At 36.6% G+C, this 26,627-nt stretch overlaps 1 protein-coding gene across 3 annotated transcripts in view; it reads right to left on the reverse strand.

Annotated features, from left to right (window-relative positions):
- Nucleotides 1-10,413: 10,413 nt before the first annotated feature.
- The window catches only part of JCHAIN (joining chain of multimeric IgA and IgM), a 43,451-nt gene continuing 27,237 nt past the window's right edge, over nucleotides 10,414-26,627 (reverse strand). For 2 of the 3 annotated variants that reach the window (XM_074324483.2, XM_019757095.3), the window contains exons 3-5: nucleotides 15,408-15,534; nucleotides 11,383-11,463; nucleotides 10,414-10,703 (exon numbers count right to left, since the gene is read on the reverse strand). In XM_074324483.2, the coding sequence (XP_074180584.1) occupies nucleotides 10,499-10,703; nucleotides 11,383-11,463; nucleotides 15,408-15,534 (413 nt within the window). In that variant the 3' untranslated portion in view covers nucleotides 10,414-10,498. Of the gene's footprint in view, nucleotides 10,704-11,382; nucleotides 11,464-15,407; nucleotides 15,535-18,472; nucleotides 18,632-26,627 lie in introns of those variants that run through there. The other variant, XM_019757094.3, reaches the window with a different exon arrangement.

Here is a 26,627-nt window from a genome sequence, read left to right on the forward strand (position 1 = left end):
TTGATTCAAATAAAAATTAATGATTAATGTATTTCTAATTACAAAATATACACTCACTGTAGAATACTTGGCAAATACTGAAAAGTAAAAGGAAACAGATAAAAGTAATACATAATCTCACTATCCAATGTTAATATTTTTGCCTTTTCTCTTATATTTGTATATTAGACGGGTCTTAAAGTAATTTTTAATGAACTATCCTATATTTCCCTTTTCACATTATATAAGCAATTTCCATAAAATTAAAAATACTTAAAACTTCATTTTTGTTGTCTGTAAAATATTCTGAAGTATACCTATATCACCATTCCCTTTAATGATAGATTTAGTTTCTTATGAATTTTCACTACCATAAATAATGTTGTGATAAGTATCTTTACGTCTCTTTGTCCATATTTCTTATTATCTCCTCAGTAGTGGAATTACTGGGGGAAATGGTCGAAAAATGTATTTTAGACAGGACAAAACACTGAATGAGAGCGATGGTTTTGGAATCTGACAGTCTTGGATCTAATGATCAGTTCTCCATATACTATTTGTTTTGGTTACTTCACCTCTTTGCATCTCAGTCTTATCATTTGTAAAATGAAGATAGTAGTTCATAGGGCAGTTATGAGGATTAAATGAGATCTTGAGATTACTATGTTAAGTGAAATAAATCAGACAGAAAAAGTTGAGAACTATATGATTTCACTCATATGTGGGATATAAAACTGCAAGCAACAAAGGAACAGGACAAACAAATAAAAAAACAAAAACTCATAGAAAAAGACAACAGTTTAGTGGTTACCAGAGGGTAAGGTGGATAGGGGGATGGTAGGAGAGGATAAAGGGGATCAACTATATGGTGATGGAAGAACTGACTCTGGGTGGTGAGCACACAATGTAATATGTAGATGATGTATTATAGAAATGTACACTTGAAACCTATGTAATTTTACTCACTATTGTCATCCCAATAAATTTAACTTTAACAAATGGGTGTGTTGTATTCCACAAGTCAACCACTAGGTGGAGATGGAGGTTTATAATTCTAAACCAGTGGTTCTCAAGCAATCTCCAAGCAGCAGCAGCGCCTGGGAATTCTTGGAGAAACGCAGTTTCTCCTGCTGCACCCCAGAACTACTGAATCAGTACCTCTGGGGTGGGGCTCAGTAATCTGTCTCAGTGAGTCCTCCAGGTCAGTGTCATGCATGCTAACCTTTGAGAATCACTGATCCAATATGTTTACATTTTTCCATAATTTGTCAACTAGGAAAAGAGAAGGGCCAAAAGTCAATTAACACACAGTAACAACTGCAATTTACAGAAGTTTACTAAATGCTATAACAGCTATACTAAGTGATATACATACGTTACAGCACGTATCCTTATTTTTACAAAAAGCTAGGAGATAGTTATTTTTATTCCCATTTTCAATCAGATTGAGTGAACTGCCTTTAGTGACTTGTCATTTAGTTACTAAGTATAGAGTCTGTATTCCAACCTAGGCCATGGATTCACCCACTATACTACATTGCCACCCTAAAGCCAAACCTGGAAAGTCCATCAAAAGGTGATTTTCCTATCCCACTGCTCCCAGGTCAGGGAGTGTGTGTGTGTCTGGTTATAAGTGTGCATACATCTGTGTGTCTGTGATTGCAAAAGGAAGGGTAATTATGGTTCATTTTGAATAAAAATGACAAAAGTCTTAAAGTGAAAACAATGTTTGGCTTGGATCTACTGGTTTCTAAGGGCCTGGCAAAAAGGCACATTACTCTTATTGTTAGTTAATGTAATTTTTCTCTGGCTGGTGCTAAGTGTGCTCACTCAGCAAATGGCTGAGAACTATGCAGAAGGAAAACATTCTCACCAATAATACCCACTTATGATGGTCTTTGTAAAACATTATCCATTTAATTCAAATTAAAAAAGGACAAAAAGTATAAAAATAATTGACTTCTGACAGGTTAATGTATTGGTCACATTAACCTCAAAATGCCATGTGAACTGTAAGAAAATGTTCTAGTGGGCATAATTAGCAAAGAGCTTCTATTGATATTTGTTAAGGCTATGGCAGTGATGCAGTTTTTGTTGCCATTTACTAAATGAGTGAACCAGTCAAACTGTTAATTAATTACCCACTGAGTTAGTTTTCTCATTTACACTATAAAAGTAAACCCAAGAGTTATTCTGAGGATAAAATGAGGTGACACGGGTGAATCATGTGGCATGTAAAGAATGCTCAGTATCATCATCATCATTAAATCAGATACCTCATAATTGGCTCGTATGTTAACTCAGACCCTACAGAAGCAGAATCCAAGATGAGACTAAAAGTACAGAGATTTATCAGGAAAAACGCCTGTAAGAGAAAATAGGGTGGAAGCCCTAGAATGTCGGGAAAGCCATCAGACTCTGATGCGGGTATGACCCATACAGAGGAAAGAGGGTAAGAAGGTTGAGGAGGTAAAACTAATGGTGGTGCAGTGCTAAGATATTTTCAGTGAAGCTGATGGGGAGTCCTCAAATCAGTCACCCATCAGAAGAGTCCTGTGTCTCCCGGGAAGTGGCCTGTTTTAATATCCTTGCCACACTCAACCATCATCAGCTGGGAGCAGCCCAGGAACCTCACACAAACACAGCAGTAGGATGGATACCAGAGCCACAGGTCAAATATGCTAGCTGCAAAGAACCGAGGCTCCTTTCACAGCTGCATCATCTACATTGATTCCTTCCTGTTTCCCTGCTAAGTTTTCCATAATACAAGCAAATGTATGAATGAAACTGATAGGAAGGCTTTAATCTTTCTTCAGTAACTGTCATTTAAGAGCCACCAGCTACTCTGGATTTATATTGAGTAAGTTAATGTTTAATAAAGCATTAGATTGGTGCCTAGCACCTGGAAAGTGCTAAATTGTTATTAACATGATGGTCTTAGAGTTTAATGGAACTTCTGAAAGAAAGTAGGCCTACAAGACCAAGTTTGCTGGCCTCTTCCAGCTGGTATTTAATGAGGCAATAATGCTGGAATAGGAGCCTGTCGTGCAGGGTGTCATGCAGAGTCTCTGGTCCCGCTCCCCACAAGAGAACGCAGGACACGGTGAGGCCAAAAAGGAACACCCGCGGAGCCATAGGTAGGGGAGTCATACTAGTATATTCTCGCTGGCAGCACTATAGTCTCACTGGAAGCTGGATCCACACTGTCCACAAACCGCCATCCTAACTGCAATCCACGCTTGCCAGCCCAGCCGCCATCTTCTTGCTAGCCCCCATTTTTTGCTAGCCTAGCCATAGCAGTTATATTAGTGGCCAATGGCTCACTGGTTACAGCTGACAGCCAACTAGCCACAGCTGATGGCCATGCAATCACAGTTGATGGCCATTTACTACCTGAGCCAGCACCTGTCTATGTGAGGCCGAGAGCCTGGAAACTGCTTTCTGGGGCTCCATCCCCACAGAGCCTTTCCTACAAGAATCTGCAACATGGTGACAAAAACTTTCTATATTGGGTATGCAGAAAAAGGAAGGCAAAAATGGGGAGAGAGTAGAGAAGCCTCTTTAGAAACAGTCTCCCTCTAAAAGTTCTTACCACAAGGGAAAGAAAAAGTTTTTGTAACTATACAAGATGATGGATGTTAACTAAACTTATGTGGTAATCATTTCACAATAGATAATAAATACTAATACATACATATGTCAAGTCATTATGCTATAAACCTTAAACTTATACAGTGTTATACATGTCTATTATATCTCAATAAAACTGGGGGGAAATCTCCCATAAATTCTCATAACACTTTCGAACTTATTTCTATGCCTTTATGATGAGATTCTGCCAAATGACTATTTATCTATGCATATATATTGTCTCCTCATCTAGGCTGTACTCATGTTCACTCACTCAACGAATATTTACTGAGTACCTCAATATGGCAGGTGCTGGGGATGCATCACCAGGCAAAATAAAAATGCCTGCACTTGTGGAACTTATGCTCTGGTAGGGGGAGACAAATCATAAACAAGATTAGTAAGTAAATTATATAGTTTGTTTGAGGGTGATAAGTACACGGGGGGAAATCAACTAAGGTATGACAATAGGTTTACAATTTAAAAAAAATGGTCAGGTAGCCCTCATGGAAAAGATGACAAGTGGGCAGACTTCTAGAGTGTGAATGGCGATGATGACTATCGTGGGGCACTTCTCACAGCTGAATCACTAAAAAAATTTAGCACAGTTCCTCGCATGAGGTAAATATTCAATAAATGTTTACTGATTAAATAAAATTCATAGACTTGGCTAAAACCAAATGCTAGATTGAAGATTAAGAATGATGTATCTTTAGCACATCAAAACCATGATTCCTTCTGAAGCACCACCAGAGTGTCTGCCTTATTCCTTCAACAAAAAAAACCACTGAATAAGCCACATGAACACAGCAGACGTTATTAAAAATTACTATTACCATTAAAAAAAATAATAACTCCTCTTCAAGAAACTCACTTTTACTAATCCATCTCCCATTGTTTTAAATCCATAATCAGCATTTACATTCCACAGTACCCTTAGATATGTAAGTCAATTGGCTGTGGCTTTCTGCCATAAATATTATGGAGAGTTCCGGTCAAGACGGAGTAGTAGGGAAACGCTGTGCTTACCTTCTCTCAGGACCACATCAAAATTACAACTAAACTACAAAACAGCCATCGTTGAGAATCACCTGAAATCTTGCTGACCCAAAGCCTTACAACTAAGGATGTGCAGAAGAAGCCATTTCGAAACTGGTAAGAGTGGCAGAGACGCGGAACAAGCTGGCCCCACACCACCTGTGACTGCTAAAAATGGTCAGGTGCTGGGGTGCTGGAGGACCAAGGAGGTCCAGCCCCTTCCCAGCCAGTTTCCACTGCTGGGGAGAGAAGTCCCCATAATTTCTGGCTCTAAAAACCAGCAAGATTGTGACTGAGTGAGACGGAGGGTGGCTGTACCCCCAGGCGCTCCTCTTAAAGGGACTATGCAAAGACTTACCGAGGGAATCACTGGCTCTGAGTTCCGGCTCTGGGGCAGCAGCTGGACAGACGACAGGGACATATGGGGGGAGCTGAGTTGTCTGGTTTCGGGACGGGGGCTTAAGGGGCAGCTGTCCCAGATGGAAGAGCTGGTGGAAGCCATTGTTTCCTTTGTGAGCCCTCCCCCTTCCCGGCATGCAGCCACAAATGGCCTCCATATCTGAGTCTCCACTGTTTCATCTTCCATGCTCTGATGATTTGAGATTCTGCCCCACCCAACTTTCAGGCATACCCAAACCACTTTCAATGGCCTTTTTGTACAAACCGCCTGCCTTGGGTCATGCTGCAGATTTTCCTAGGGTCTCGCAAAGGTTCGCAGAACCCAGACGAGCAGCATCTGGCTTGAGTATGTCTGGTACCTCTGGTTGAGCAGCCCTAAGCTCAACACTAGCGGCAGCTGGCTTTGGTTCACAGTTTGGCCTCTTGAGGCACTTCCAACCATGGCATGGGTAGTATCCAACTGCAAATTGCTTTGTGGCTCCTGCAGGATGGCCCTAAGTGGAGCATGGGTTGTGGCTGAACTTGACCTGCAGTGGGACCCCACCCATGTGGCCCTGGGTCTGGCGCCCCAGCAGCCAGCTTCAAAACGAGCTAGAGCATCACCCAGCTGCCTCCCAACACACCCAAGTGGCGGATTGGGCAGGCAACAGAGCCCTGCGGAGGCAGATCCTGCTCTGTAGTTTCAGCCCCTGCACCACAACTCCTCCACTGTAGTCACAGCTAGTCCTCACAACCAATTGCCAGAGGGTCAATCCCTCCCACTGACATGCAAACAGCAACTGAGACTTAACTACAAGAAAAGGGCACAAGCAATCCACATAAGGGACACACCTGGAGTACATGGCTAAGGTGACCAGAAAGACTGTGCCACTGCACCCCACAGCACTCCTACTATAATACATAAGGCCACGCTACTAAGACCGGGAGATATAGGAGCCCTGCCTAATACACAGAAACAAACACAGGGAGGCAGCAAAAATGGGGAGGTAAAGAAACATGTCCCAAATGAAAGAACAGAACAAAGCTACAGAAAAAGAACTAAACAAAATGGAGACAAGCAATCTACCAGATGCAGTGTTCCAACACTAGTTATAAGGATGCTGAAGGATCTCAGGGAGAACTGCAACAAAGAGATAGGAAACATAAAAAGGGAGATTGAAAACATAAAAAAGAACCATAAATAAAGAATACAATAATGGAAATGAAAAATACATTACAGAGAATCAACAGTAGATTAAAAGAAGCAGAGGACTGAATCAGTGATTTAGAAGATAAGGTAGAAGAAAACACCCAATCAGGACAGCAAAAAGAAAAAAAAAGAAAAAAATGGAGGAAAGTTTAAGGGGCCTCTCAGACAACATCAAGCATACCAACATTCGCATTATAGGGGTACCAGAAGGAGAAGAGAGCAAGGAACTGAAAGTCTATTTGAAGAAATAATGACTGAAAATTTCCCTAACCTGGTGAAGGAAATAGATATACAAGCCCAGGAATCACAGAGTACCAAACAAGATGAACCCAAAGAGGCCAACACCAAGACACATCATAATTAAAGTGCCAAAGGTTAAAGACAAAGAGAGAATCTTAAAAGCAGCAAGAGAAAAGCAGTTAGTTACTTACAAGGGAGCTCCCAGAAGACTGTAGGTTGATTTCTCAACAGAAACTTTGCAGGCCAGAAGGCATTGGCAGGAAATATTCAAAATGATGAAAATAAAGGACTTACAACCAAGATTACTCTACCCAGAAAAGCTATCATTCAGAATCGAAGGACTGTAAAGAGCTTCCCAGACAAGAAAAAGCTAAAGGAGTTCATCCCCACCAAACCAGTATTACAAAGAATCTTAGAGGGACCTGGGAGTAAATTTAACCAAAGAAGTAAAAGATCTGTACTCAGAAAATTATAAGACACTGAAGAAAGAAATGAAAGAAGATACAAATAGATGGAAACACATACCATGTTCATGGATAGGAAGAATTAATATAGTTAAAATGTCCATACTGCCTAAGGCAATATACATATTCAATGCAATTCCTATCAAACTACCAACGACGTTTTTCACAGAAATAGAACATATAAGCCTAAAATTTATATGGGACCATAAAAGACCCCAGATAGCCTCAGCAATCTTGAGAAATAAGAACAAAGTGGGAGGTATAACAATACCTGACATCAAATTATACTACAAGGCTACAGTAATCAAAACAGCATGGTACTGGCATAAAAACAGACACATAGATCAATGGAACAGAATAGAGAGTCCAGAAATAAATCCATGCCTATATGGCCATTTAATCTACGACAATGGAAGCAAGAATGTACGGTAGGGTAAAGACAGTCTATTCAATAAATGGTGCTGGGAAACCTGGACAGACACATGCAAAAAAATGAAGCTGGACCACCTCCTTACACCATATACAAAAATAAATTCAAAATAGCTTAAAGACTTAAATGTGATCTGAAACTATAAAATTCCTAGAAGAAAATATAGGAAGAAACTTCACAGACATTACCCGGAGTAAGATTTTTACCGATATATCCCCTTGCGCGAGGGAAGTAAGAGAAAAAATAAACATGTGGGATTACATCAAACTAAAAAGTTTTTTCACAGCAAAGGAAACCATCAATAAAACCAAAAGGGATCCTACTGAATGGGAAAAGATATTTGCCAATGATATATCTCATAAGGGGTTAATATCAAAAATTTATAAAAAAAACTCACTCAACTCAACTTCAAAAAAACAAACAACCCAATTAAAAAATGGGCAGAGGACATGAAGAGACATTTTTCTAAAAAGGACATACAGATGGCAAACAGACATATGAAGAAATGCTCAACCTCACTAACCATCAGAGAAATGCAAATAAAAACCACAATGAGATACCACCTCACCCCAGTCAAAATGGCTATCATCAATAAATCAACAAACAACAAGTGCTGGTGCGGATGTGGAGAAAAGGGAACACTTGTGCACTGTTGGTGGGAATGCAGATTGGTGCAGCCACTATGGAAAACAGTATGAAAGTATCTCAAAAATCTGAAAATGGAACTACCTTATGATCCAGCAATTCCACTCCTAGGTATCTATCCGGAGAAATCCAAAACTCCAATTCAAAAATCTTTATTCACTCCTATGTTTATTGCAGCACTATACACAATAGCCAAGACCTGGAAACAACCGAAATGCCCATCAGTAGATGACTGGATTAAGAAACTGTGGTACATTTATACAATGGAGTATTATGCAGCCATAAAGAAGAAAGAAATCTTACCATTTGCAACAACGTGGATGGACCTAGAGAACATTATGTTAAGTGAAATAAGTCAGAAAGAGAAAGACAAATGCCATATGATCTCACTTATATGCGGAATCTAAAGAAAAGAATAAGTGAATGAACTAATCAGAAACAGTTTTGGAGACATAGAGGAAAAACTGAGGGTTGCTAGAAGGGAGGGGGGTGTGGATAAGGAGGAAGGTGAGGGGATTAGAAAATAGTCAGTAACCACAAGATGGCCACGGGGTTTTGAAAATTAATTTGGGGAATGTAATCAATAATGTAAAGATTTTGTAGGGTATCCGATGGACACGTGTCCCATTTGGGAGACCACCTCAGGGATGATGTAGATGCCTGATCTCTGCACTGTACACCTGAAGCTGAACAACAATGAATGCCAACTATAATTTCATATATATATATATATATATATATATATATATATATATATGTACATGTATGTATGTATATGGTTACAGGAAGCAGAGTACAGCATTAGGAATAGAGACAGTGGAAATGTAATGGCTCAGTGCGATGTCAGAGGGATAGTGGTTGGGGGGAGAGGGGTTCTCACAGTGTGAGGGATATAAATGATAAACGTCTAAGTTTTGCTTTGTCTTGTGCACCTGAAAGTAATAAAATATTTTTTTATTTTTTTTAAATGAAAATAAATAAATAGTCAATAACAACATACCTATCAACAGTTACTTTCAATGTAAATGAAATAAATGTTCCAATCAAAAGACAGGGGGGTTGAATGGATAAGAAAATAAGACCCTTACATATGCTGCCTACAGTCTCACTTCAGATCAAAAGACACACACTGAAAGTAAAGGGACAAAAAAAGATATTTCATGAAAATGGAAACAAAAATCTGGGGTCTCAATACTTATACCAGAAAAAAACAGACTTTAAAACAAAGACTATAATAAGAGACAAAGACGGACCTAGTAATCCCACCTCTGCGTATATATCCGAAGAAACTCAAAATGCTATTTCAAGGGGTCTGCATCCATATTTTCATTGCAGCATTATTTACAATAGTGAAAATATGAAGACAACCTGGGTGTCCCCGAATGGATGAATAGATAAAGAAGTGGCAAATACATACAATGGAGTATTACTCAGCTGTAAAAAAGAATGAAATATTGCCATCTGCGATTACATGGATGGACCTATAGGGTATTGTGCTGAGTGTAGTTAAGTCAGACAGTGAAAGACAAATGTCATATGATTTCACTTATAAGTGGAATCTAAAGAGCAAAATAAACAAACAAAACAGAAACAAACTCATAAATACAGAAAACATCTTGATGGTTGCCAGATAGGAAGAGGGTTGAGGGTGGGTGAAAAAGGGGAAGGGATTAAGAAGTACAAATTGGTAGCTACAAAATAGTCATGGGGATGGAAAGTAAAGCATAGGGAATATAATCAATAATATGGTAATAGCTATGTATAGTGCCCGGTGGGTACTAATCAGGGGGATCACTTCATAATTTATATAAATGTCTAGCTACTATACTATACACCAGAAATTAATATAAAATAATATTGAATGTCAACTGTAATTGAAAAATTAAAAAGGGGGCGGGGGAAACAAAAGGGAATAAGAGGTTCAAAGTTCCAGGTATAAAACATAAGTCTTGGGAGATGTAATATACAGCATAGGAAATATTGTCAATAACATTGTGATAGTGTGGTACGGTGTCAGATGGTTGCTGGACTTACCATGGTGACCACTTCTTTAGCAGAGGGAATATAATCAATAATATAGTAATAACTATGCATAGTGTCAGGTGGGTACTGTTGAATAATTACGATGTACACCTGAAACTAATATAATATTGTTTATTATAAAATATAAATCTAAATAGAAAGTTTATGTGCCATGATAAACACTATGTTTGTCAGAAGGGACCTTGCATTATTTAATTTTAGGTTTAAATGACAAAAATACCTCAAATATGTACATGTATGATTCAGTGATTATTGTATAATTACATCATACTTACAAACTATCAGTAATAAATTGTTTTAACTCACATACAACAAAGTTAACATAAACTTTTCCAATAAATTATTCCACACATGTATATGCTTATTGAATCTATTTAATTGTTCAAACTGTTAGAGAATAATATTTTGGAATACAAATTTCATTAGATTCAGTTACTTAAATTAGTCAGAAAAGCAGGAATCCGGGGTCAAGGCTGTTTCCACCATTATGGTCTTACCACCATATAAAAGTGGGACCCTATTTGTGTAGCACTTGTTTCTGTCATAAGCGTAACAGGTCTCATTGTCTTCATCACAGATATTGCTCTGGGTGACAGTAATTAGTTGATTATCCAGCTCCACTTCCGTAGGATCACATTTTTTACAGCTGGAAAACAAATATATGCATTAGACAATACCCATTAAATGTTGTCTCAGAATCTGAGTAACTATACATTTCTAAGTGAAATAAATTACTTCTTGCAGGTCTGACCTGACAACTGACAAAGGGTAACTCCTTTCAGAACTCAGCTGTTCTACGATACAGAACAGTTTATGGGGATTTTCTACCTTTAATATATAAAAAATTAGTTGACAGTAAGCAATATGATATGATAATATGATTGCTTTGTCTCTACCATGCAACAACTTCTACTCTGGTAGGTTTTTTCCCAATTATACATATATTAGGATTATACAAGTTGCTTATAGTGACAAGGATTTAAAATAAAAAATAAAAATGGTTTGAAATTGGATTCTACAGTTCCCAAAGAATCACCGGCATGCTGATATGTCTGAAATCCAATTATCGAGTTATTAAGACAAACTGACCCTTCCTGTACTAATGGCAAAATTTCTTCACAATAAACTTATAGCTGCCTTTTATTTGCAATAAAGTTTTGTGAATGATACCTAATTATTAACAAAAATTAATGTATTCAAAAGTTCAAATTATATTGGTAAATATTTATACCTCAACATATTTTCCAAAACACTCTTACTAACAAGTTCATTTTTAAAAGTTATTAACTTCCATATCTATATTAGTATGAAGAAAAATCTCTTACAGGTCAGACAAATGGTACACAAATTTGGTTCTCAATGGTGAGGTGGGATCAGAGATATTCTCCCTGTTATTCAGAGGAACCCTAAAAAAAAGAGAGAAAGAAAACAAATCAAAACAATGAAACTGCAGCTATTACTATTTTTGGTTAATAGGCATATGACAGTACTTACTCCTTCATGAGGCTCTTTAGTACATTTAGCACTCTATAAGCACTCTATTGTAATACTCCTACTCAGATTTCACAGTAATTTGCTATATTTTAAACATTTCCCATTAAAAATAAACCTCACTGCAACTCCTCAATGTCAATGATCTTTGCTTACGTGGCAAATCCCTGCTTTTCCTTTAAAAATCAGCTCAAGTTTTACCCTCTCTATAATTACTGTGATCCCATCCTCACCCCTCAATAAACTCCTTCATCTGTAGTCTCATTAATGTTCATATATCCTTATTATAAAAAGTGTCATATCATAGTTGCTTGTCTACAGAGTAATTGCTTCCCTAAACTACAGTAAGTTCCTTGAGGCAAAAACATGTACGTATTCCCAGTGCCTCGCTAGATGTGCGGCATGTAGAATACGTTTAACAGTTGTGGAATGAATGGACAGATATTATTACCCATATTTTTGAGAGGCAAAAGTTATAAACCAGAGAGGTCAGCAACCTATCCAAGATCACATAACTATAACTGGAATCCACATCTCTTGATTTGGTGATGTTCCATGAAAAATTAAATAATCTTATCAACTAGTTTAGTTGATTCCATTAACTTTTACATTTTTTCATCTATATCATCATTTCTTCTCACATGAACCCCTCCTTGCCAAAAGATACAAACAAAGAAAAACTTTTTTTTCCTCACTTAGTACTTAGCAATACCATCCACATAAATATCCAAGCAAAAACTTGGACACCGTCCTTGAGTCTTCCCCTCTCTGTCATGACCTATATCTAATCCATCTCACAGTCAACTGATTCTAATTCTTTGCATCTGTGAAATCCATCCACTTGGTTCAGGACACCACCATTTCTCTCCTAGTAACACCCTACCTACTTCAGTCTTGATCCTCCAATGCAATAGCCACATTACTGCTAAAATGCTTTTCTAAAATACAAGCCCAATTTCCCTCTACTTAAAACCCACAGTGTCTCCCCACAGACAACAGGGTCTCCTTAAGATGGCCTGGAAGACACTGAACTTCGTGGTATGCCTCTCACCCTCCAGCTTCATCTCTCACCATGCCACCCTCTTTACACCAGATGCCAGCCGTAATAACACTTTGCAATTCCACATATTTACCATGCTGTTCTCATCTCCATGTCCTAACAATAACAACAACAACAAAATAACAGTTCCAACATTTACTAAGTGCTTACCATGTGCCTGGTACTAAGCTAAACATGTTTCATGATGATCTCCTATGACCCTCCCAGCAACCCTGTTTCCTTTTCTTAGAATGATCTGCCTCACCTGGCAACCCGGTCATTCCCCACACCCATTTACCCAGTTAACTCCTACTCAAACAGCTAACAGCCATCATCCACTTCCATCACTTACTCCAAATATCCCTTCTTGCCTCCCACCGCCACTCTCCACCTGTCCCCCAGGACTGAACTAGGTGCCACTCCTTTAGTGCTCCTGTAACATCCTATGCCAATTCCTGTCACTGCATTTACAATACTGTATTGTAATTGTTTAAAGTTCCCTACTTGACTATAAATTCTTCAGTGGTCCCAAGCAATCATCTGTGGCATTCAGTAGCACTCAATAAATGTTTGCTGAATGAACGAAAGGATCTATTCTTTATTAGACTGTAAAGGCTCTAGTAGTATCAGAAAAGGCTTTAAATAATGAGAAAGATAAGGGAATAAACATGTGTTAGTGTCTACAGTGGGTCAAACACTATTCTAGAAGCTTTTATACATTATCATATTTAATCCTCACAATTCTATAAAGTATGTGTGTATATCTACATATATATACATATACGTATAGTTACATACCTATATGTATATATATATAACATATATATACGTGTGTATATATATATGTTATCCCTTTTTTAGTTTCGGAAACAGGCTCAAATTAGTTAAATAACTTGCCCAACATCACATTGTTAGTAAGTGATAGAGTTGGGAATAATACCATGACATAACAACGATAATAGAACTTTCAGAAATGAGATCCGAGGGCCGGCCCAGTGGCTCAGGTGGTTGGAGTTCCATGCTCCTAACTCCGAAGGCTGCTGGTTCGATTCCCACATGGGCCAGTGGCTTCTCAACCACAAGGTTGCCAGTTTGATTCCTCGACTCCTGCAAGGGATGGTGGGCTTATGCCCCCTGCAACTAACAACGGCAACTGGACCTGGAGATGAGCTGCGCCCTCCACAACTAAGATTGAAAGGATAACAACTTGACTTGGAAAAAAGTCCTAGAAATATACACTGTTCCCCAATAAAGTCCTGTTCCCTTTACCCAATAAAATCTTAAAAAAAAAAAAAAAGAAAGAAATGAGATCAGAGAACCATCTATATACATCAGGCAAAGTGGATGAAGTAACTTAATTATCTGAATTCAGAAAATCATAGAATATCATAAAAAGAATCATGTCACAGAAGAAAAGAATGCATCAGAGAATCATGGAGTGCCATTTAAAAATCTGTAGGTTTAAAATAAAATAGATACTCTACTTAAACATGCTTTAGATGCCAATGTCATGGATGCCATCCTTCAAGTTATGTGCTTCTCCAATTGTTCTGTCTCTAATAGGGAACTTTGTGGTATAGAGTCTGCTAGAGGAAGGAATACCTAAGCTGAAACATACAGGTTGAGGAGGAGCTAACCAGGCTGAGGGGGATGAGACTTCTTCAAGCAAAGGAACTAATATACGCAGAAACAGAAGAAGAAGAAAGCACTGTGAGTGTGGAAAAATAAAGGCACTACAAGGTTGCTGGATTTTCAAACAAGGCAAAAAAAATGGCGATGGAAGAGAATGAGAGTTATGCTGAGTGTTGTAGGTTAAGCTGAGGCACTTGTAATTTATCCTAATAATGTTGGGGAAACCAGCAGAGGGATTTTAAAAAATATAGTAATAACTGACACATAAGTTAGGTGAATAAATAACAGCCAAATATTTCTTGCCAGAAACTATACAGTCTTTAAAAGGAATAGATCTCAACTTATCTTTATAATAACCCCATGAGATACATACTATTTCCCCCCTATTTGGAGATGAGAAAGTTGAAGTTTAGAATGGGTGAGTAATTTGCAAACAAGAGCACACAGCTTTAAGTGACCCAGCCAGAACTTAAAACAAAATTTTAAATACATTATACTTCTCCCATTGATTAAATGGGATTGAATGCCATGTTCTGTTTCAATAAGAAGTACTTGATCAGGGGTAAACTATTCAAGGCAGGAGTGGTTCACAAGGAAGACATTTACTGATTGGATCCAATAGGAATCTCATTTCTTAAATATTATTAGCAATTTTGCTATTGAATAAGATGGTCATAGCTTATAATTTAGACGATGTGTGAAATGAAATCTGAGTATCTGAAGTCCAATATACAAGGGAAAACTAAATCAAATTAGTCATTTGATTAGTCTACCTTACCTTTATGCAGATAGTTGAGTTCAGTGTAAAATACTAAGTAATCCATATATGGCACAAAGTAAGGCTTTGAGTGTTATCTCAAGTTTCAGTTTGAACTGATCTAGGACAACTAAAAGTTCTGATTCAAATAGAAATAACTGCATATAAACAGGGCATGCTGATGATTAGATCTGAGCCTTCAGTTCTAATCTTATCTAGCTGACTGGTTTTAGATAGTGTGGAAACCTTGTTCCTTTTCCAACTTGTTCATAATGGGCTCAAACCCATTAATCAGATTCAACCTGCTGTAAGGAGCTGCACATCAAAAAGAGGAGCAAAGATACAGGTATTACATTCAAACAACGGCTAATATCACAGAGGATCTCTGCTTACAATATGAAACAAAAAAGAAAATAGAAAACACCACGTACTTAATTCTGATGTTTCTCTCCACAACGTCTTGACTAGGGTCTTCGGGAGAAGGGACGATCCTGGAAGTAATGCGGGCACACTTACATTTGTTGTTAACAAGGAGAGTGCTTTCATCTTCATCTTGGGCTTGAAAGATAAAACATAAGAAGACACAGAAATGAAAGTCTATTTATAAACTTCGTATTGAAGTTTAACCTATCTTAGAGAAAAGTTAACCTATCTTTTCTCCTGCAGAAAAACTAAGTTTTGTAGTTGATCAGTTTCAGCTTTCTCAGTTTGTTCTCCTTCCTAATCTAAAATAGCTAAGTGGAATCTCAGAGCATAACAAAGGAAATCCAAATGGAGCACAAAAGGAATTTTTCCCTTGAACCAGTCTATGGGAACCTGAACTGAAAGAATTTGGTTTTAATCTAATGCTTTACATATAGGCACAGCTCTCTGAATGATATAGCCTTGGAAAACATCAGTGCCAAATGCCAAAATAAGAGGAAAAAAACCAAAAAGCTAGACTACATTTCTCTCAGACCAGAATAATCCATTCAAAAGTGAACAAAAAAAATAACGTTAGCCTTTATAAACTCAGTTGGAAGTGTTACATCTTTCCATATATATTTTTTGCTTAGATTGCATGTTTTCCCCTAATATAATCTTATTTTGTAAGACTTTTAAATATTCTCCACTACAATTTTCCTAAACTTAATTATATCCTTCTTTTTCATAATAACAATCAGGATATCATGGTATAATGATTCAGTCAAATAAAATAATAGGTGCTATATTAATACTTCTTATAAGAATTATCTTAAAAGTTATAGTATATATAAAGTGCTATAAATTTGCAAAAACAATTTAGAAAATGTTGAGAAGTATAAGCTATATTTAATGTAATATGCCTGGGTAAAGAAAAAAATTAATAAATGAATGAATACACAGATGACCATTAAAGCCTTAACTCTGAATGTCAACATTTATTGTTTAATCTGAATATTAGACAAAGAGGTCTGGTAAGTATTGCAAAGAATAAATTTTGAAAGTATCTTATTATCTGGACTTAGATCAGTTAACTCACATTTAAAGAGTTAATAATAGCTTTATTTAATAGTGCTAACTAAATAATAATAATGCTAAATATTTTTTTCTATAATTTTAGCTAAGTGACCTTTAAAATTTCTTCCCATCAAGTCTCAACTAAAAAAACAAACAAAAAAAGATTTAGAACATGAATTCAATTTATAAAGGTTAAGTGATTCAGATGAATATCATTGTAACTGGAAGTCTAATTATTCCATAGATGATCCCACAGCACAGAGGACCTAATGGCAGTATTTCAATCTTAATGATAACAGTCATTACAGACATTTTAAGACTATTGTTATTGTGCTTATAATTGTTTGAAGTACTTTATAATGCATTATTGTGCTATTATTCATAGTTCTTAATAACTCTTCTTATAAAAGTCTGTAAGATATTGGAGAAGAAACATTATGAAGTCAATTCAAGATAATAACTCTTAACATTTCGAAAAAAAATAAATGGTGTCCTCTTCCCTTCTCCTGTACTCATGACTCTTAGTTTTTCTCAACAAAATACAAATGTGCATGTATTGAATCAAGTATGTGACTTGACAATTAAGTCTTAAATAGAAAATGTCTATATTTTATTTATGGCATATAATTTCTTACCAGAAAACCTAGGGGAAAACTATCATTACTGTTATTATATAAAAATATTAGGCAGCCTAATATACCTACCAGAAAATGCACAAATACTTTCAATTCACCAAGACTTCTAAGATTCTAATATGCTGTCTCACTGACGCATTATTTTTCCTAATAAACCTGTTATTATAGACTGGGCCTTAATTTATTTCAAGAGCACCTGAGACATAGCAGGCACTCAATAAATACTTGTTGAATTTAATTCAGATCAAACAAATAAGAAAATAGACTTAGCACATACAAGGTGTGAACATAATGAGTTTACTAAAATGTGATTCTCTCACACAGGCAGAATAGGATAGTAGTGTGAGCTATAGGGTCAGATGGCCTGGGTTCTACCTACCACTTGCTGGCTGTGTGACATTAGGTAAGTTATTTTGCCTCTCTAAACCTCAATGGGCTCAACTATCTGTCAGAAATTAAAATAGTACCTATCTTCAAACGGTTGTGAGAATTAAATGAAATATTAGGTTGGTACACACACACACACACATTTTACATATATGTTTTTAGGTATATAAACATATATTTACACAAAAGATATAATATACGTTTTACTATTACTACCAGCATCTTCATATTGTAAATATTATTAGAAATTCATTATTCTTAATGCTAAATTAGTACAACAATGCATGTTAAGTGACTATTCTTAATTATATCATACTCAGTCTTGAAATAAGATTAAGTCCAGTAAGTATTAGAAACAATCCAGCCAAATTGTATCACTTCTAATTCATGTGCCCTTCTAGATGAAAATGATTAAATACTGTACTTCTATATTAAGAATGTATTCCATTTTCTACAATAGTTTGAAGGGTTAATAAACAAAATAACTGAAGTTCAGCCATCAAGTTGTAGGCACCCTGTAGAACATTAAACATTGTTAAAGAGTCATAATAAATCTGCAGGCTCAGATCCAAGTTGTTAGAACTAATACCAGTCTCTCTTGGAAAATAAAATCCCAATGCATTCTATGTTGTATTTACAGTAATTATTACTTCATTTCTCCAGAATATTAATTTAAGACAATTGAGGAGAGGACTACTAATTTTCAAAGTTCAATATGGATATTCACATAAGTACAGCTATTAGTACTTATATAGAAATACATATTTTTACTAAGAAAATAAGTAGGCAAAAAAAGTAAGATAAAAGAAAAATACAAAGAATTACAGTGATCCTTGTCTGAGTAAAGATCACGGCCCATATAAAGATTAAGGCATGTTAGAAAAATGTGGCCAGCTAACTGGTCAACCAAAGCACAAACATATGTTTAAATCTGAAGAACAGATCTGTGTCATATTTTTCCTTTTATCTGGGTTCATTTTCAAAATACCACATACCTGTCACAAGAACAGCCTTAACAAAAATGGCAAGGACTCCCCAGAAAAGCAAATGGTTCTTCATCTTGACTTCACTTCTTTTGAAAACTGGAGCTAAAACTGTCAGGGTTAAGGAGTGTGATGCATAAGGAGTGTGCAAATGATGGTGCTTCTGCTTTCTTAAAATAACGCTCCAGGCAACTAACCAACTGAAAACAATCACAACTGCGGTTGAAGTCTGAAATTTTAATGCACTGGAAAGAAATGTATGGCTCAGATTTATGTATTTTCTTCCAAAGCCTCCCCAAAAGCCATGTTTTGATGCAATTACTTTTTATTTTACACTTACTCTACATACTTAACCCAAGAAACTAATAATAATTTCAAGGTAAGAGTCCACATTAAGAATATTTAAATAGGACTACTCAACGTAATTACCTACATAATAAAGTTTTCAAATATCTATGACATTTGTTGTGCCTGGAACAATAAATGAAGGGAAGAAAAAGAGGACAAATGAATTCAAGCTCGTTAAGGTCCCAATTGTATCTTATGTCAACTTTTTCTTCTAGTCCTATGAACCAAGCTATCAGATTTAAATATACACATTACATGTCACATATATAATATATACATATTCTGATAAAATTCTGAGAACTTTCAGTTACTTTATAAACTCAAACACGGAATTGGAATTAGAAACAGGTGGATTCTAGGTGTAACAGTTACCACATTTTAACCTGATAGCATTAAGGCAGACCTTGTGTTTGCTCATCTAGTAACACCTTTCAGAGCTGTAAACCCATGAAATGATTTTCATCTGAGATGCCTCAACAGCAAACTGAATCACTGTAGTATGTCTTGTAAATTGTTTTTCATTAATTAGTGCAAAAGTATATACATAAGCTTTTGGACAGGGCAATCCCCTCCCTTCTTCCCTAACATGCTATGATTTCCTGTCTCTTAGGCGGGCTTGTTCCAAGAACATGTTGGCTACATTTATATTAACATCAAATCTATGTTACTTTTGGTTCTTGTTCTCTCATTTTTTAAGGGTCTCCTAGAATTTTGAGAGATACTAAAGAATTTTTCAGGATCGTAAGTAGACAAGCAGATTTCACACCTACCAGTACAAAATGGCAGAATAAAAGCTATTAAAAGGCTGGCACATAATTACACTCCTTCAATCAATATGTATTGAAAGACTAGCAAGAACAGAGTGCCAGGCATTAAATCACACAATATTACTATACTGTCAAACTTTACTTTCTTTTCATTTCTACTATTATAGCATTTAGAAACTATGTGGGGTTAAGAGAAATATACTGGAGTCACATGAACAATTATGTATAGTAGAAAAAGAAACAGATCTGAAAGCACATTATTTTAGTATGTGGTCAGGATGTCAAAACAAATATCAACCATTCAAGAGCTCCTCATTTCTAACGGTAGTTTCTAAAGAACTGATCACTCCAAAAAAAGAGTAATTAGAAGTTAGCTGGACACTTTTTTTAAAGTCATTATTCCCCTGAAAATAAACTCAAGGCTAAACTGCCTTGAAAATAAACTCAAGGCTAGACTGTCTCCCCAAAGCAAGTTTGTCCTGGTGACAAACTAAAGCTTCCCCCAAAGCTTATTTTTTATAAAAGTAAAGATTATCTGATTCATAAATACTAAGCTAAAAAAAGCTCTCTATTTGGTGTTTCTATTCTTTCAGTCTTATAGTTTTGTATTTCTATTATGTAAATTATGCATCTAAAAATATCTTTTTTTTCTTTAATTAAAGTTCATTGGGGTGACAATTGTTAGTAAAGTTACATAGACTTCAGGTGTACAATTCTGTAATACATTATCTATATCTCACATTGTGTGTTCACCACCCAGAGTCAGTTCTCCTTCCATCACCAATATTTGACCCCGTATATTCTCTTCCAGAAACCCCCTCTGCCCTTACTCTCTGGTAACTACTAAACTGGTAACTATGGTCTATGTCTATGAGTTTTTGTTTCTTCATTTGTTTGTCTTGTTCTTTTGTTGTTCTCAGTTTTGTGTACCACGTACCAGAGAAATCATATGGTACTCAACTTTTTCTGTCTGATTTACTTTGCTTAGCATTATAATCTCAAGACCCATCCATGTTGTCACAAGTGGTACTATTTCATCTTTTCTTGTGGCCAAATAGTATTCCATTGTGTATACATACCACAACTTCTTTATCCATTCATCTATTGAAGGACACTTTGGTTGTTTCCATGTCTTGGCCACCATAAATACAGCTGCAATGAACATTGGAGCACATATGTCTTTATAGATAAATGTTTTCAGATTTTTGGGGTAGATACCCAGGACAGGGATTGCTGAGTCAGATGGTAATTATATTCTTAATTTTTTGAGGAACTTCCACACTGCCTTCCATAGCAGCTGCACCAATCTGCATTCCCACCAACAGTGTATGAGGGTTCCTTTTTCTCCACAGCCTCTCCAACACTTGTTACTATTTGTCTTGTTGACGATAGCCATTCTGACTGGGGTGAGGTGATATCTTATTGCAGTTTTTATTTGCATTTCTCTGATGATTAGTGATGTTGAACATTTTTTCATTTGTCTATTGACCATCTGTATGACCACTTTGGAGAAATGTCTCTTCAGGTCCTCTGCCCATTTTTTAATTGGATTGTTTGTTTTTTGTTGTTGTTGAGTTGTATGAATTCCTGATATATTTTGGATATTAGCCCCTTATCAGAGGTGTTATTTGCAAAAATCTTCTCCCATTCAGTTGTTTGTCTCTGTCGATTGTTTCTTTTGCTGTGCAGAAGTTTAATATAGTCCCATTCATTTATTTTAGCTTTTACTTCCCTTGTCTTTGGAGTCAAATTCATAAAATGCTCTTTGAACCAAGGTCCATAAGTTTAGTATCTATGCTTTCTTCTATGCAGTCAGTTTATTGTTTCAGGTCTTATGTTTAAGTCTTTGATCCATTTTGAGTTAATTTTAGTACATAGTGACAAGATAGCAGTCCAGTTTCATTCTTTTGCATGTGGCTTTCCAATTCTCCCAGCACCATTTATTGAAGAGCCTTCTTTTCTCCATTGTATGTTTTTGGCTTCTTTGTCAAAAATTATCTGTCCATATTTATGTGGGTTTATTTCTGGGTTCTCAATTCTATTTCACTGGTCTGTGTGTCTGTTTTTCTGCCAATACTATACTGTTAAAAAATATCTTAATAAAAATAAGGTATGGATATCCAAGTGGCACTTTTGCCACCAGAAGACTTACCTATACTTGCAGTATAGTATCAGGACCAGTGTTCTGCCAAGTGTGGTCCAGGGGTCAGCTTCACCTAGAGTACTAGTCAAAATATGGATTTCCCAGTTACAAATGATCAGAATTTCTGGGGATGTGACCTTGGAATATACATTATTAAAAAGAATTCCAGGGCCGGTCCGGTGGCTCAGGCGGTTGGAGCTCTGTGCTCCTAACTCCAAAGGCTACTGGTTCGATTCCCACATGGACCAGTGGGCTCTCAACCACAAGGTTACCAGTTCGATTCCTCGAGTCCCACAAGGGATGGTGGGCTCCGCCCCCTGCAACTAAGATTGAACACTGCTCCTTGAGCTGAGCTGCCTCCCAGATGGCTCAGTTGGTCGGAGTGCATCCTCTCAACCACAAGGTTGCCAGTTCAACTCCTGCAAGGGATGGTGGGCTGCGCCCCCTGCAACTGGCAGTGGCGACTGGACCTGGAGCTGAGCTGTGCCCCCCACAACTGGGATTGAAAGGACAACAACTTGACTTGGATAAAAAAAAAAAGGCCTGGAAGTGCAGACTGTACCCCAATAAAGTCCTGTTCCCCTTCCCCAATAAAAAATCTTAAAAAAAAAAAAAAAAAAAAAAGAATTCCAGTTGATTCTCATGTACACTAAAATTTGAAAATTGGTAGACCAGCAGTATTAAGTACTTATGGAAAAGCAAGAAGTTACTAAAGGTAATTTTTTTTTTAACAAATAGGCTTACATTGAAAATAACTTAGCTGAGGCTTCTATTTATTTTTACAATTCTGTGCTATAGGCAAATTGTTTCATAATCTTTTTAGCACTGATCAATATATCTCTATATATTGATATATCTCTATAGAGATACATATCTATATCTCTAAACTATACATACATATATTCCTAGCTTAACTTTTAAACCATTTCATCTCGTTTTTATTATATTCTTCCCACTAAAAAATAATGTAAAGTGTGAATAATAGAACCCTTTCCAAGCAAGTGAGTTAAGTAATTGGGAACTTAGCTACATGTTCTAAGTTTTTCACCAAAAATGGTTTATTTTTCCACATTCATACATAATATTATATAGTAAGAAGTTCAGACTCATCTGGATGAAAGAGATCTTAAGGTAATTTATCCTCAACTTCTTTACTCACTCAAGTTTTGTTGCCATTTCCTGTACCAGTCGGAGTTCAGCATTTGTTTCAAAACCATCTAAATTAGGTCAGTGCTTCACTTCCTCTAACACAACTTATTATGTTTGGGATACCTAAATCATGACAGACTTTATTCTCTTGAGAAACAGAGAATACAGTCTCTGTTTGCTCCTATCTCATTGGCAACTCCTTTTCAGTCTTGCTGAATTTTCCTCTGAATATTGAGGCTTGCTCCTCAGCCTTCTCTTTTCTCTCAACCTCTCCCTAATTATTTTTGTCTGATCCCATGGCTGTGAATATAGGACGTGTTGTGACTTTCAAATGTCTAACTCTAGGCTTTACCTTGCCCATTGAGCTCCATACTTCTAGCCAACTTTCTTTGATATCTCCACTTGGCTGTCTAATAGGTCTCTAAAACTTAACCAGGCAAAGCAGCACTCTTGGTGACCAAGCCATCCTCACATTACCATTCCAATCTTTTTCTGTCTCTCGTCTTCCTCATCTCAGTCAATGGCACTTCCAGCCACCTGGTTGCTCAAGCCAAAAATCTCTTTGATTCCTTGTTTTCTTCTCCCCAACATTCAGTTTACCATTATGTCTTATTGGTTTTATTTTCAAAATATATCCCAAATTTATCTGATTCTCTCCATTTTCACTGTCACCCTAGTCCAAGCCTCTATCCTCTTTTTTAGACTACTACAATAGCCTCAGTAATAAAAGGTGATTTTTCCTTTGCATTGGCAACTAGGACTCACAGCTGACAAACAACAATGGCTATGTACCCCAAATTCTAAAGAGAGTCAGACACTTCCTCCAAGGTTTAACAAGAGGCAACAGAACTCAACTTACTGTCATCAACCACCACCTCACCTCTCCCAAGCTCCCTCCTCCAGTCTTTAGAGAACTTTGCGAGGGAAAGAGAATGCCGTCATAGGAGCTATTGACCTTGTGGAAATAGTAGTGTTTGTGGTAAGAGACTTTCTCCCCTTTCCTCTTGGGAGAGGGAAAGACAGGGTGCTCTTCTCTCCTCAAAGTCAACTGAGGACAGATTCAAGAAAATAACTCAAAGAGATCCAGGACCATGCAAGAAAGGGAAATGGAGAAGCATAATAGTTAAGGAAAAGGATTTTGAGTCTGACTACTTGAGTTTATCTTCCAATCCACCACTTACTAGGTACCGTATTTCCCCGAAAATAAGACCTACCCTGAAAACAAGCCCCAGTTAAGATCATCAGCCAAAAACGACACGTTTAGTACGTTACAACATGTTCCAGAAGAAGATGACATGACTGTATTTGAATAAATGTAGATTGTTGTACATGAAAAAAATAAGACATCCCCTGAAAATATGCCATAATGCGTCTTTTGGAGCAAAAATTAATATACGACCCAGTCTTACTTTGGGGGAAATACAGTATGTGACACTGGGCAAACCTTGGACACACTAACCTTTGTTTTAATTGGTAAATGGGAGATGTTGGTCAAAAATTAAAAACTTCCAGTTAATTTTAAGATGAATAAGTTCTGGGGTTCTAAAATATAAAATTTTTTAAATTTATGATTGTATTTATATTAAATTCCACATTGTATTAAATATCACACATAATATTTAATATAATTAAATATAATAATATTTAATATAATTCCAGAAAATGCGAGCAAATCTATAGTAACAGAAGGCAGATCAGTAATTTCCTGGGAAAGTAGGGACAGGGAGATAAGGAGGGGAGGGAAGGATTACAAGGGTATATGAGAAAATTTGGCGGGAGGATGGGTATGTTCATTATCTAGATGGTGGTTATAAATTCACAAGTGTACATATATCAAATTTCATCATACCGTATGTCTGAAATGTATATAGTTCATTGTATATCAATTACATCTCATAAAGCTGTTAAAAATTAACATCTTTAGAATTCAGTATTTAAATATGAGGTTAGGATAGTGGATGGGGGCGGGGCATTCACACAGTGTGAGGGATATAAATGATAAACGTCTAAGTTTTGCTTTGTCTTGTGCACCTGAAACTAAATTTAAAAAAAAAAATAAAAAAATAAAAATAAATATGAGGTTAGGATTTCTTGAATGCCCTTTATCAAGTTGAGGAACTTCCTTTCTGTTCCTAGTTTGCTGAGGGTTTTTTTTTTAAATCAGATATGGACGTTGCATTTTTTTTTTCAAATGCTTTTTCTCTGTCTATTGAGATGACAATATGATTTTCCTTTTTCAGTTGGTTAATATGGTGAATCACATTGATTTTAAATGTTAAACTAACCTTGCATTCCTGGGATAAACTGCACTTGATGTAATATCCTTTTTATAAATTGATGTATTCAATTTACTAACATTTTGCTTAGAATTTCTTCTTTCAGGTTCATAAAGGATATTGGTCTGAAATGTTCTTTTCTTATAATGTCTTTGCATAGGTTGTTATCAGGATAACACTAGCCCATAGAATGCATTTAGAAGTATTTGTTCCTCTCCAATCTTCTGAAGGAGTTTGTGTAAAATTAGTGATACAGGAGAGTTAGCATGTTCCTAGGTAGACAGGGAGATCCCTGGTGGAATAAACAAAGACAGTCATATCCTAAAACTTCAGGTTTTGAAGTCACTCCTTCGCTCCAGGACATAATGTAAGAAGCCTTTGAAGTTAATCATAGAATTTATTTGGGCCTGACAAATGGAGCAGATCTGATAGATAAAGAGTGGGTTACTTTGCTAATTCCTTTAGGATGGGCAAGCAGAACAAACCTGGTAGACAAATTTCATTAGGAGGTGCCAGTTCCCTTCTTCAAACAAGTTCCCTTCTTCAAACAGCTCCCCTTCCCCAAGCAGGCAAGGGAAGGTATAAAAGTAGGAACTTTTGCCTCAGCCACTGGGCACCCCCATTCAGGACCCCCTCCTGCTCAGGAGCTGCAACCTCTTCTCCTGCCTCTAATAAACGATCCTTTTAAAAACTTTTTGCCTCTCCCTGGTCCGTGTTTCCATTCTTCGGCTTCACGAGACATGATTCCGGACCACGATCCCGGCCCACACTCAGAAACTGCTAGTAGATTCAAAATCACCTACATCATTAGTATTATTTTTTTCTTTAAATTTTTGGCAGATTTCACCGGGGAAGCCATGGCCTGGCAACTCTCTCAAGAGAGCAAGCTGGTGTAATTGCAGAGGTCTCATCATTTGCTTTCCATCTCTCAGAGATCACTATCTTTTGCTGCCTAATGTCCAATGCCTTAAAAATCATTGTTTCATAAATTTTGTCAGTTTTTTTTCAGTTGTTCCAAGTGGAAGGGTAAATCTTGTCTGTTATTCCATCTTGTTTTGAATTGATGTCAGAAACTTGAGTTTGAGATATAAATTTATAGACTGAACTAGACTTTTTTGGACTACTTTTTAGAGCAGTTTTAAGTTCACAGCAAATTAGCTAGACATTTAATAATAGAAAACTACCAAAATTATTGAAGCTTCTTAAAACATTGTTAAGGGAAGTGAAAGGAAAATTTAATTATGGTAATTTGGAAGCAATGATGGGGAGGGCGGGAATGGTTTCATGCTTAAAACTCCTTAAACTAGTTATTGCTCCAAATTCCTCTCTACATCCAGTCTTACCCCATAACTCACGGTGCACTCAGCAGACAGTGATCTTTTCAAAAGGAAAATCAGACTACATCTAACTTAAAACTCTCTGCTGGCTTCTCATTACACTTAGAATAAATTCAAAATCATTACCTTGCCTGATTTCCCACAACT

This window comes from Rhinolophus sinicus, chromosome 1 (assembly GCF_057876585.1).
Source record: "Rhinolophus sinicus isolate RSI-liver-muscle chromosome 1, RSI-T2T, whole genome shotgun sequence".
Taxonomy (NCBI): Eukaryota; Metazoa; Chordata; class Mammalia; order Chiroptera; family Rhinolophidae; genus Rhinolophus; species Rhinolophus sinicus.